The sequence below is a fragment of the Onychomys torridus genome, chromosome 4 (genome assembly GCF_903995425.1).
Source record: "Onychomys torridus chromosome 4, mOncTor1.1, whole genome shotgun sequence".
Lineage (NCBI taxonomy): Eukaryota > Metazoa > Chordata > Mammalia > Rodentia > Cricetidae > Onychomys > Onychomys torridus.
Window position 1 is genome coordinate 103971582 of NC_050446.1, and position 13681 is coordinate 103985262.

The following is a 13681-nucleotide window of genomic DNA, read 5'->3' on the forward strand; positions in this document are numbered from 1 at the left end:
AAGAAGACAGAATTCCCAGGACCAGAACAAACTGACCATCGACAGGGAACGCTGGGGCTGGGCTCACAAACATTTCCTTAGCTCACAGCGTGGTTCCCAGGCCAGCAACATAAGCTTCCCAGGGCCTTTGGTAAAACTGCAGATTCTCAGACTTTACCTGACACCTGCTGAATTTGGGGTAGGGTTTTGGAACCTATGTTTAACAATCTTTCTAGGGGATCTGAAGTTTACCCACACTAGAAAAACCACAGATGTGGGGGGCTGTGGCTGAAGAGGTGGTTGTCAAGTGGGGTGGTTGCAGTATAGACTGGTAAAGAGAGATACCTGCCTTCAAATGTGGGCTCTTGTGATTCCTCACTCGGTGTGCTGGGGCAGAACTTCATGTGTACTAATTTATAATTTCTTGTTTAGTGTTGAAAGTCCTGAGACTGCAGTTCTAGGGCAAACAATTATAATACAAACTCATTTAACCCTTGCAAGAAACATCTTGGGTAGGCCCTATCATTGCCCTACTCTACACAAGTGGGGATCATGCCAGTAACTTGCTCCATGGCTAATCTCAGCATGCCAAACTTTGAGTCATTGGCTCTGGCCCTAGAGACAATCCCTGAGCCTCTGGGTGGGCTGAGCCAAGCTGTAGGGAGGTGGGTGAAATGCAGTAAGGGTCGCAATACTGACACACAGCAGCACATGCTGTAAAGGTAAAAGAAAATGCGGATGAGGATAGGACATATGTGGGGGGGGGGGCATGACCAACAGTGATCTCTGGCAAGACCACGCTGAGAGAGGCCTAGAAGAAGGTGGTTTCAACTTTTGCCTTTCTCTGCGGTAAAATGACGTAGTCACAGGTGTGGCGTGGCTACGTCAGAAAAGCAAGACTGCAAAGCTTAGTAGATGCTAAGCAAATAAAAGTATAGTTGTTGTTATTATTATTATTTTGAGAGCTGAACTCAAATCTCGACTACTTGGGCACCTAACAGCTGTGTGCCCTAGCTAAGTCATGACACCTCTCTGAACCTCCATTTCTACAGCTACAAAATGGTAATGCCAGCAGCCACCCCTGGAAAGGGGCTGCTGTGAGGTGCCGATGGCCCACCTGAGGGTCAGAAAGCACATGGGAGCCAATCACCTCACCCTCTGCTTCCAGCCTGCTCAGCAGCTTCCATCCAGTACAGCTGCCCAGGGGTCTGTGATGCTTATTTTTAATTGTTCTGGCTTCAGAGTTGAGGCCTCTAACTCTAAATGGCTCCTCTTGCCCTGCAAAAATAGGTCGTTGGCAACTGGAGCCTCCTGACAGGTCCCACACAAAGGCAGCCAGGCCTGGCCTGCTGATGCCAGCCCAGGGCTATGGGAATCAAGAGCAAGCATGGGCAAGGCTGTCTCAGCAGCAAGGAGTCTCTGCAGGCCACAGCATGCCTGGCAGAATGGCCCTGGTCAAGTCAATGTCTGTCTGGCCTTGTTCCTTTCATCTAGAAACACAAAGGGGATGGTTGGAGCCTCAAGGAGAGAACATGGATCTTAGGGCCTGACACACACTGGGATGCATTTTATAACTCTTACAGAGGCCTAAACCTCCTGAGATTGCATTCACATCCAGGCCACTAGTAGCCACTCATATTAAAAGTGTCTTTGTTATTCCTTTTTCATAGACAGAGGCAAAAAAAAAAAAAAAAAAGCCCTTGTTGCTTAAGCAAAATCACTTGTGTCTTATCTTTGAAGTCCCCAAATTCTTCCCCTCCTCCTGCTCATTCAAGACTCCTCTCTGGCACTTCCCTAACCCTTTCCCCTGTACCACAGCGCGCGCGCACGCACACACACACACACACACACACACACACACACACACACACACGAAGGAATGAAATTAAATCTTTATTGTGCAGACTCATATAAAGGATTCCTTGGCTGCCAAGTTAGGCATGGACAGGAGAGAGGGAAGAAATGGGTACTGGTGAGAGACACACATACCTCTCCATCTTGCCTTCTGGAACTTCATTGCCCTCTTCATGGGTACCCGTGGCCTTTCTCTATTTATTCCTTCCTAGAGTATTGATGCCCACCTGACATGTGAAGCATTACAGGTCTATCTGTCAGCTCCATGAGCACAGATTTGTGCCTGGTCTGTTCCTAGCAGCTACCACATCTCCCCCACCCAGTGCACTGTTAAGCAAGTAGTAGACACTTAATGCATACTGGTAAGTGCATGTATGAATAATATCTGATGGCTATGATGGCTGGTTCATACCAATTATCTGTTATCATCTGTGTGACCCAGGTAGGCTGTACCTTGCCCATTTAGTTTACACATTTGCCCACGAATCTCAGTGGACTCACAGTAACTGATGGGTGAGCACAAGTGACTTTTAGGTGGACAAATGTCAACTCCTCCGCACTTGGATGTGAGAGTGAAGGGTATAGTTTGGAATCTCTGCTGAGCGCCTTTGCCAAAGATGCTATCTATAAATAGCAGGTGGTACAATGCTTATTCTTCCTAATCCGCCAGTTGCTAATCCCAGGCAGCTCTGTGTCTAGCAGTGTGTGCCTGCCCCAGAACAAGGCAGGAGGCTGTATCACCTCTGACTCCAGCCATAGGCCCATCCCCCTCCTACCCGAGGCAGATTTTGGAGGAAAATTTTTACAAGGCTTCACTGGACAATTCCATGGTCCTGACAGACACAATCCAGAGCTGGAGACTCTCCTCCCTGCAGCCTACCTTGTATGCTAGAAGCAGGCTACCTTTTCTGTCTAGTCCCCTGACTCCAGACTCTTCTCCCTCCAGCCCTCTCTGGTACAAGCATAGTGGCCTCTTGAGCATGTAAGTCAAACATGGCAGTCCCTACTTGAGTCCTACCTACAGTAGTTCCCAACTCTCTTGGTCTTCTGGATTACCCTCCAGACATGCTGGTTACATACTGTTGTCCTCAGCTAAATGAGGTAACACACATGTGCATGTGTGCACATATACTCCTTACCAGACCTTCTCTGTTCATTCTTTTTTCATTGTTTTGTTTCCAAGACAGAGTTTCTCTGTGCAGCCCTGGCTGGCCTGGAACTTGCTCTGTAGACCAGGCTGGCCTCGAACTTACAAAGATCCACCTGTCTCTGCCTCCCAAGTGCTGGGATTAAAGGCATGTGCCACCACTGCCTGGCTTTCTGTTCATTCTTTCGGATTTGTGTGTGCCTGCATATTCTACGAGACTGTGAGTGGGTTCTTGTTATAATCCCCTAGGCCCAAAGAAACACAACTAATATTTCTGCTAGGGCTGCCCTGTGGTCGGTCCCTCAAGGACTGCTGCCAAATGCTTCTCAAACACTGTCCTTGCCCTTGGTACATGGTAAGCTCTTCTTAAAACACAGTGCAAATACCAACTAGTGTAACCCTCCCAATGGCAGTTCTGGGTCGCTGCTCATACTGGCCTGGCTGCTTTAAAGGAAGCCAAGCCGCAGAAACAAGGTCTGTTTCCAAGTCTGCAACTTCTAAGATGGGGAGAAAGGATCTAAGCCTTGGAAGCTGGTTCCTGTGCCCAACAGCTGCACCCCACCTGCCTCTCTGGAAGACAAAAACAGAACCAGGCTTTTGGCCAGAGGTGCAGAGGACAGGGTGGGTGCCATTGCATCAGGAGCTTTCTACCGGAGACCTGGCCTTAGGCAATCATACTCCCTCTCTGAGCCTCAACATCCTCTTTATTAAGAGATGGAGCCAGCAGAGCCTGCTTTGCTTCATTATGTCCCTCAACTGCCATCATGGGAGGCAAAGCTGGCTATCTCTGAACTTACTTCAGCTCAGAAACTCTCCAATTAGCAGAGGGTCTTGATTCCTCTTCCCCACCTTGGTGCGCAGCCTCCTGCAGATGACCAGGCACTTGATCTGACTGCTTCTAGTGTTCCCTCAAGGAAACCCGGAGGTAGGGTGCATTTTGCATCCAGAGGCTCTGTCCTTCGGGATTAGCTCTCCTTTCTCTGTCTTCTTCATTAGGGTCACTATTTTGCAGCCCAGGCCTCTCCTGTGCCCTCTCCAACCTCAAGCTACTCTCCCTGATGTAAAGGCCTCTGGTCAGTCTCCTCCCTAAGGCCCAGCCCTACCCTTCTCCTTTCTCTGACACAGCTTTCTTGCTGCTCCTCTCCCCCAGCGTGTCTTTACCAAGAGGCACTGAAGTCCTTCCTACACACACGCTATTTTTGTACCATCTCACTCTCTCCTTCCTCTCTCCCCCTTCCCCCTGCGTTCACTTCCTGCTTTTGCTCTACCTCGGGCCAGCTTGGAAAGATTTGGGCCCCTAGGACCCACACCCACCCGGAGGCCGACCTTCTGCTTTGGGACACATGTACAAGGCCTCTTGGGGAGGGGCAGAAAGCAAGCCTCCCCGCCTCCTCCATTCTCTACCCTGGGCCAGCGCGCCACGGACAGCCTCTAGCCCGCTGGAGGCGAGCACTGGCCAGGGTGAGAGGCCGAGGCCAGGGGCGATCGGCCGCCACTTCTCCAGTCCACCTTAAGAGGACGGAGTAGCCAGCCCGCGGCGCCGACCTCAGAAAAACAAGTTTGCGCAAAGTGCTGCGCGGCCAGCCTCTGGGCAGCGGGAGCGGTGCTTCCACCGCCTGGCAGCCCTGCGCGCGGCGGCGCAGGTCCGAGCGGCTGGCGGGGACCCGCACGGGCAGAGCGGGCTCGCGCAGAGCCGAGGCGGGCGGCGTAGCTCGCGGGGCGCACTGGGGCGCGGGCGGGAAGGTGCGGGCGCAGGGTGGGGGCGCTCGGCCGGGCCGCCCTCGCGCTGGCCTCGCGACGGCTCCGCGCAGCCCGCACTCGCTCGGCGAGCTGTCCCCGCTCGCGCTCGCTCTCCGCGCTCGGTCCCCGCTCCCTCTCCCTCTTCCTCTCCCCCTCGCTCCCTCTCCCTCGCTCTCCGCTCCCCCGCCCCCGTGCCTCTGGCTCTGCGCCTGGCTCCCTCGGGTCCGCTCCCCTTTCCCGCCGGCCTGGCCCGGCGTCACGCTCCCGGAGTCTCCCCGCTCGGCTTCTCTTTGTAGGAGGGGGTCAGATCACCCCGCCGGGCGGTGGCGCTGGGGGGCAGCGGAGGGGGAGGGGCCTTAGTCGTTCGCCCGCGCCGCCCGCCCGCCCGCCCGCCCGCCTGCCGAGCGCGCTCACCGCCGCTCTCCCTCCTTGCTCTGCAGCCGCGGCCCATGGAGCCCGCCGGCCCGGCCCCTGGCCGCCTAGGGCCGCTGCTGCTCTGCCTACTGCTCTCCGCGCCCCGTTCCGGAGCAGGTAAGCACCCTCAGCTCCCACTGCCACCCTCCCCAAGCTGCGGGCTCAGGCCCCGCACACTGCCGCTCAGCTCATGTCGACCGATGCCTGTAACTGGGGTTACAGAATTGAGGCCCAGAGAGGGTCAGCCACTTGCCCAAGGTCACATAGCCCAGGCTAGAAGCCAGGAGAGAACTCTTCTTTTACGGATCTGCCCTGTGGACTGTGACTGTGCAGCCCTGCGCTGAGCAGCAAGGTATAGATAGGAATGAGTTGGTTTACCGTAGGTACGTACCCCTTGCCCAACCCGAATGAGGAGGCAGGCTGGCCTTAGCTTTCGGCGGCAGTAGGGCGCCTGGCTTCCCCAGTAGCTCCCTTGCTAGACTTGATGGGAGAGAGGTTGGGGGGCAGAGGTCCTCCCGCGCTGCTGGGCTGTTGGGATGAGGGAAGAGTGAGCTCTCCCCCCCAGTACCAGAGCAAGCACTGTTAGTGTATGGAGGTGTGGGAGCGAGGAAGAGAGGCCTGAGTAATCAACAGACCCTTGGGAGACACGGTGGATTTACCTGTGGTGGCACAGCCTCTCCCTGGATGATCTCCTTCCGCTACCCTCCTGCCTTCCTTAGGCAGGCTTCTAGAAGCTCCCTGCAGTTCCCGCATGTACCTGTGGCTCTGAGCTTGTCTTCTTTGTTGGTCTACATCAAACACCTGGCTGTCTCCCGCAGGAGGGCTCTAAAGGCCGGTTGGCCAAGGAGTGAGGTCACCGTTCAGGAGTCCTGCATCTTAAAGGGGTTTTGCAAAAAAAAATCCTGGGTCTCTCCTGAAAGAACAGGAAGGCCGGAGACATAGCTGGGGAGAAAGAGAAGGGGCCCTTATTTAATGTCTTAGTGGATCGGTGTTATGGACATAGGGATCTTGGTACCACCTGACTTTGCAGGGAGGTAAAGATGTTCTCAGCACTCCCTCCTCACCAGCACTTGCCTAGAGCCTGGCATATGATAGCAGTGTAGAAAGAGAGGAGAGAGAGTCAGCCCCAGGGAAGAGAGAACAAGCTGGAAGAGGTGGGGTAGCCAGGAGCTCTCTCTGCTGCCCTGCCATTTCCCCTGATTCCCAGGAACCACCAAGTGCCCTCCCCATTCAGAGTTTTCAATTACTGTTGGGTCTTTTCAGGGCTAATTGAGGAATTTCGCCTCTCTCCTAATGAGTGGTTCTAGGGTCTTAGCTGCTTCCTCCTGCCTCCTTGCAAAGTTTCAGCCATGCCCTGCCATCCACCAGGGCTTGGGAACCCCCAGGTATCTCTCAGAAGTCTAGAAAGCTGGGCCCAGATTAATATCTAAATGCTTACTCTAGACCTCTTTCTGACCAGACCCCTATGGTTCAGTCGCTGGCAAATGGGTAGTGGTTAACAAGTGTTCAGCCCAGCAGTCTGCCCTTCCTGGGCACTGACTAGGAGAATGACAACATCTTTCTTAAGAGCATATCTATCCCCCCTTCCCCACCCTCACCCATAAAAACTATCTATAAAATGGCAAAGAAGGACCTTCCGTTCTCATCCCTTCGGCATCAATAACCTGAAAGGGTGAGAGCCGTGAAGGGACATAGGTTAACTTCATAGTGTAAGTCTTGGGAGGCGAGAATGCGATTCTTGGTGAGGAAGGGATGATGTATAGCCATGGAGCTGCAGCCTCCCAGCAACCTGCACGCTTAGTCCATTGGGGCTCAGCATCAAATTCACATCTTTCCTATGGGAGGGGACTTGAGCCCTGGCTGGACTCGGCCTCCCTTGTTCGGGGCATGGGATTTACAGGAAACAAGGGGTAAGATAGAAGGACTGCAGGCAGGTAGAAGGCAGTTGTCCAGTTTTCTAGGAAAATGGATCTGTTTGAGCAGGAAACCCAAATGTCAGCTTAGAGAAGACAGCTTTGGGTGGAATGCCTGCTGTCTCTGGCACAACTGTCATCCTGAGAGGTGTCATGTGATGGCTGGGCTTCACAAGATCACTGCTTGGGCGAAGGGAGCTGATCATGTGAATTATTGCCTCCGGGAGGCAGGAGAGGAAGTTTCTAAAGATTGCACTTGACATAAATGATGCCAAAGGAAAATTCTAAAAAGACTCCGGTGAAGTCACCACCGTGGGTGGCCCCGTGAAGGGGCCAGCCCTGCTGTTCCGAATGACATGGGGACAGGCCCTCACAGTCAACTACAGGATGCTCACTTGGCCCTTGCTGGGTCTGAGCACTGGGAATGGACTCCTTTGCCCTAGTAGGAGGTGACCGAGGAAAGTTGAGGTTCCAGCTTTGAGGGGCAGTGGGCCCCTCCAGTGAACTTGTGACCCTTGGGTAGACGGTAGCATGCTCCTCTGGGCTTTCCTAAGCACTACAGCTGTTCTTACTTCCTCTTTCATAGGAAGAAAGGGGGTGGAGTGGGGGGTAGCTTCAATGTTTGACGTGCATAGGTAAGATTCATTGAAGGCGCCGTGTTCTCTGGGTGCTTTTGGCCATTAATTATCCCTGCCCCTATCCCATGGGGACACATGGGCTGATGTTTTTTGCTTGCAGTCATTCAGTCCATAAGAAGTCCTGATTCGAACTGTGTGTTGATGTGTGTGGGGGGGAACCCATGTTTATTAAGCAGCTAACTGCATTCCAGGCCTGGTGCTTTGTCTGCACAAACCCATTTACCTGCGGTGTGCCATTTGGCTCTTCTTACCAGTGATGTACAGATGAGGAAAACTGAGTCCAGAACTTGTCCCAGCAGTAAGTGGTAAAGGAGCCAGAATTCTGGATACAGCTTCTGGTGGGAGGAATAAATGACTGAGGAATATGCAGTCCACACTGTTGGGGTAAAGAAGAGCCACCTGAGGCTTAGCTGGAGAATTATGGGAAGGCTCCTGTGAGCAAAGGCTTTTGGTCGAGTCTCCCCGAAGCCCACTGAGTGCGGGACCAGCAGCCTCTTGGCTTCACAGATGACATACATAGGGAGCGATGTGGCTTGAACAAGAGGCCCCATCTGGGCCGGTGAGTTCTGGATTCCCCAGCACTGGAATGTTCCCCCCAGCGTCTTGCCCTTTGCAACAGATGGAGAATGGTGGGCGAAAGGAAGGGAGTCTAAAAGTGCTGAGTGGATCCCACATGCACCACCTCGCTACTTGCAGGGCCTGCGTGTGACAGGTTCCTTCTTATTTGTCATCATGGGCTGATGGAAGAGGACCCTCCTTAACGTGCTCAGATGCCTGGCTCTGGAGACAGCTCTAACCATGTCACCATGCTACTCCCCAGCTCAAAAGTGGCAAAGCCTTGAACTAAATTTCCTAGAAAAATAACATCAGGGCCTGGGTGTTCCCCACCAGACCTCAGTGCCTACTTGGTTTCCAACAGGCATACATGTTCATATGCTGTGAGGTAACAGGGCTTCTTCACTGCAGACTGAAGCCTGGCTGGCCACTCACACACACCCAAAAGACCAGGGGAATCCAATGTGGGAGACCACCCAGCTCTTCCAGTGTTGGCCCACCACATGAATAAGAGGCATTTGATTTGTACAATGTTAATATGCAATCTAGTTTGGCTCCTGGACAAATCCATGCCCCCAGCTAGCCTCTTATGTCTCTACTTTTGCTCCTGCTGTTCCATCAGAAATGACCTTTCCCATACTTCCTTGCCTCCCCTTGTCTGAGTCCTCATCCTTCCAGGTTGCTCTCCATGCCTCCTGCTCCAAGGAGCTAACTCCTCTGACCCCATCCCATGATTTTATCTGTTCCTCTCTGAGACTACTTATTACTTCTTCTTTGTTTGGTGACTGTGTGCATTGCGTATTTAACTCTCAGATCTGCTTCTGCAGCCTCCCTCACTATTATCCTCACCATGTACACACAACAGTGCCAAGACCCCCCTGGGAGTCAGGCCTGGTCCTGCCACCTACTTGAACAATTTGCTGAACTTCTCCGCATCCCCTTTTCTCTCCTCTAGAAACGAGGGATGTCATTAACAGCTCTTTCTCAGGGAATAAGTCAATGAATGCAGATTGAGATGGCGCTTAAAGCCTGCCTGGTGTCTGTAAGCTATCATACAAGCACTGCTTTATGCTTTTTGACTTGCTCGTCCTGGTACCTGTTAGCAATCATGCAGCCGGTGTTGTATCCTGTTTGACGTGCTCCTAAGTAAAGCTGGGATGGATTTTTGTAAAGCTATCACTCTAGCATGGCCCCTGCACGTAGTGGGCACTTAGAAGACAAGGACCACGAGGAAGTACATGTCAGTATGGCTCAGTGATCTCTTTTCCCCTGCAGCTTTCTCCTGGGGGATGGACAGGTTGTAAGGAAACCAGCACTGTGATCTAATTGCCTTGTTAGTGCCAATGAGCTCTGGACCCAACCTGACTCTAGGTGTCTCCCTCTGGACTCAGTGTCTGGAATTGTGGCTCCCAGCCCTGGAAGGCTGGAGGGGGCTGGGAGCTGCTCCCTGTGCAGTGGGATAGAGGGCTGACTGAGCTTAGCACAGTTCTCCAAGATGCCGAGTCCGGTCAGGCCAGACCCAGGAGGGAGATGCCAGGCCTCCTACGATACAGGCCGACACTTTTAAAAGGGGGCTGGGCATTTCCAAATGAAAGTCAGAGTTCTGACAGGATCCTGAATTCTGGGAGCAAGTGCTAAAAAATAATCATCATAATCCTGGCCTCCAAGCTACTGTGTGTGATCTTAGTGGCTCTCGGACTTACCCTGGAGGGTGCACCATTGATGATTGATCATCTAACCCACTTGACCAGTGAGGAAATGATGGCTCAGCAAGGTGTCTGCATCGGATGGCCGCCCAGATCAATCAGCCTAGGCTTCAAAGCCTGTGTTCCACCATGTTTTAGACATCTCCTTGCTTTGCTTGACAAGTAGGGTGGCTGATGACCGGGACTTCCAGCACCCTGCTCCCTTGGGACATCTCATATAGTTTTATCAATCAGTGTATCCTCCAGGAGATGAGGACAATGGATGTTTCCAAAATGTGCTTCCATCTTCATGCTGGAGAGGGGTCTCTTACGATGGCTGGTGCTGTTTTTCTGTTTGCCCAGGGTTCCTGGAACCCTGGCAGGATGGGTCTTCCCTGTAGAATGGCTTGCCAAGCTTTTGATCCAGAAAGATGTGGAACAGCAGAGGCAGAAGTGGAAAATGTACAGCATGGTCCTTGGTGCCAGCAGGATTTCCTGGCACATCCATTTGGGACTCCGAAGCTGCAGATCAGTTCAGTAGCTGAGGACATGCGGTGCTGGGGTTGGAGGAGATTGGATGCTGGGGAAATGGCTAGAATAGGTGATGCCCGTATCGGGACTACACAGCCCCATTCTCCAAGCCAACCATCTATGTCTTCCAGAAGTGGAAGCATAAGGTGGTAGAGAAGGCTTAGTGTACCTGTCCTTGGCACAGAACACATGTTGTCTTCCCTTATTCTTCCATTTTGGGGAACTTCAGACATGATGTGCAAAATGAGAAGGAATGATGTAATGACCCCCAGCCTTGATGCTGAGCAGCTTTCTGCCGTTCTTGTGTCTCCTGGCCTTGCTGGGTGGTGTGAGCAGGCGCACGGAGTCTTGCACAGTGAATGTTGGACACAGCCATTCCTCATAGATGCTCAGGTTGCATGTCTTAGAGAACTAAAAGTATAGATTTTACCCATTTTATAGCTTAGGAGGAGTGAGGCTCCCAAAAACCAAGCGGGGCTTCTTCCAAGCTACCCAGCCAGCTAGAATGCAGACCATGGCCCATTTACTCTTGATTGCTCTGATGTCTTTATTGGGGTAATTTTCATTGTATCTATGCTGTACTGTTGAGCATGTGATTGGTGCCAGTGGGTTGAACAGCTGCTGTGTGGTTCAGGTACCTGGAGATGTAGCTGTGAATAAGGTAGGCACATCCCCTGCTCTCATGGAGCTCACATTCTATTGAGAAAGCCAAAACAGACCCAAGTGAATCAATGGAGTGTTGTCTATAGGTCATTTCCAGCCATTCCTCTTCCCCAAGTAGGATCCAGGCTATGTGAGGGTAGAGACGGTGATGCTGAGCCTATACGGGGACCTTAGCCCAGGACCTGGCCCACAGTGGGGGCATTAATCTACATTCATGGAATAGAGGGACAACATGGGTATGAAAACCCCCCTTTTAGAAGAGATGGGCTGGGGTCATGAGGTTGCACGGACAAAGACTGTTTCCCCAACTGCCACAAAGTTCCTCTCCCAGGGCCCAGGCCATGACTACGCTACAGATCTCTTCGAACATGCTGAAAGCGCGGGAAGCTCATGTCAGTGCCTGATGCGGAGGCAGCTGAGCAGCCCCAGAACTGGTGTTTACACTCCGCTGTACACGCCCTCTCGCTTCAGACTCCACAGGGATAGTGACCTCGAAGGTGCCGCCATGAGGGTGGTGTGGGAAGCACCTTGCATTTGGGCCGGGCATTGTCAGGAGGACCCCATTCCTGGGACTTTGCCAAGCATCCAGTTAGGCAGTGTGGTTGAGGGATGGTGAAGATGGACAGGAAGGGTGAGTGAGACCCCACAACCATCCTGTGGCCTTGACCATGTTTTTGTTCTCTCTGTCCCCATGGTACCCTGTAGTCTGATGGTGATGGCCCTGTCCTCTGGGTCGCTCCAGAGGCTCCATACTTGAGGCCTGCCCTGCTCTGTCCAGCATTGGTGATCTTTAGGTGTCTTTATGGCCCTGTATATCCTAGCCTCATCATGTGCTTTTGGGCTCCAAAGGGCAGGGAGAGTCCCCATCTCACTGAGTTTTCCCTCTGAAGGGGAGGCTTCGGCAGGTCTTTCCAGCTGTGGCACCCTGGCCAGCTGCTTCTTTGGTACGGGAGACCATGTGACAGGCACCCTCTGTACACTCATTCCCAAGTTCCTGGCTGACATTGGGACACACGTCTTCTTTTCCACTCCATACCCTGGGGTTTCTCCACCTGCAATCTTTAACCCATACTCACTGTCCTGCCCTGCATGGAGGCTGTGAAGGGTTAAAGGAACTAATAGCTGAGCTGGAAAAGCTCTATGAAAGGAATCAGTGAATCACATCAGCTTAGCTGGAGAGAAATCCCATCCGGAGACTGTCTTCTGCTGGCTCAGTGCATGGTAACCACGGTGGATGATATTTAATAAGTGCACGTTGCTTTAGGAAGGCCTTTAGCCTGGCCAGGAGAATGCACACATATCCGTGGCAGCCCAACAATGTAGAAACCTGAGCAGGAGGCCCCATCTTGAGAGAAGCACCAGCATAGGGTGGGGCCAGCTCTCAGGCTTGAGGGCTGCATGTCCTCGTATGGAGGAAGGCCTGGTAGCAGCAGCTGTCATCTTATGGAGCTGTCTAGGCTGTCCGTTGCCCTAGGAGGACATGCTGGGCAGCATGGTGCTTGTTTCAGAGCAAGTCAGGACTGGAAGTTGGGAGACAGCCAATGGGTTCCTAACCTCCGCCCTCACTTCCGGGTGGGAAGAAGGCTCTTAGGTTGCTGAGACACCACTCCAGTGACTGTGACAGTAATGACTTCAACCTCTCTCAGCTACTTCTGGTCCCTAGAGGTCCATTACAGTTCAAAGGGTAGTCACAGTACACATACATTTGCAGTTTTTGTGTTTTGTCTTGTTTTTTGTTGTTGTTGTTTGTTTTGTTTTGTTTTGTTTTGTTTTTTTTCTTCCGGCCATTGGGCAAACACTGCCAGGCCACAAGCATTGCTCTGTCACCTTCGGGTTCTGTCTGACCCAGCTGCTGCTCATCAGGCCGCTGGCCCTGTGTGTGCAGTCTGCACGGTGGCTTTGTGTATGTCAGGCCAGAGAGACCCTGCAGCCCCTCCAGCTGAAGGTCATAGTCATCTGTTCTCTCCTTCTCCTTTAAACACCCAGATACATGGGAGTCACTGCCTGCACCGAGCATTTGCTCCCCTGGGTGTGGTGCTGAGCTCCTTAAGCACGCTGGCCCCTTCCATCTGTGGCATAAACCTAATATCAACACCATCCTCATTTTACAGCGAAGCCAGAGGTCCACAGTGCTTAGAATGCCAACTGGACTCTCACTGGGAGGAGGATGAGAATCCAGACCAAAACATAACTTTTAGCCAATGCCAGGTGCTGCTCTAAGCCCAAGGAATGAAACTGAGTCCCTGCTCTCGGAGTACTTACACGTCAGTCCAAGACAGGGAATCGGACGCTAAGAACATAAAGTTAATATGCAGTGTGTTAAGTAGTAGGTGATAGATAGAAAAACCAATCAGAGCAAAGCGTGGGGAGTACCATTTCATGCAGGTGGCGGGGAAAGTTCCAGATAGGCCTGCGTGAGGTGACAAGCCACGTATGTAGACATCAAAGGAGTGAGCAATGGACAGATGGCACGGGGTAATCAGAGAATCTGGTATGATTGAAAAGAGCAAAGACATAGGGTCCTGGGGGCCACTGTAAGGATCCTGGGTCTCGGTGTAGTGG

General features: G+C 52.5%; 1 protein-coding gene across 1 annotated transcript in view; it reads left to right on the top strand.

Moving 5' to 3' along the window:
• The first annotated feature begins 4629 nt into the window (after nt 1-4629).
• The window catches only part of Sirpa (signal regulatory protein alpha), a 38164-nt gene continuing 29112 nt past the window's right edge, over nt 4630-13681 (top strand). Inside the window, 2 exon segments of the mRNA XM_036183141.1 lie at nt 4630-4723; nt 5161-5251. Of these exon segments, the coding sequence (XP_036039034.1) occupies nt 5170-5251 (82 nt within the window). The 5' untranslated portion in view covers nt 4630-4723; nt 5161-5169.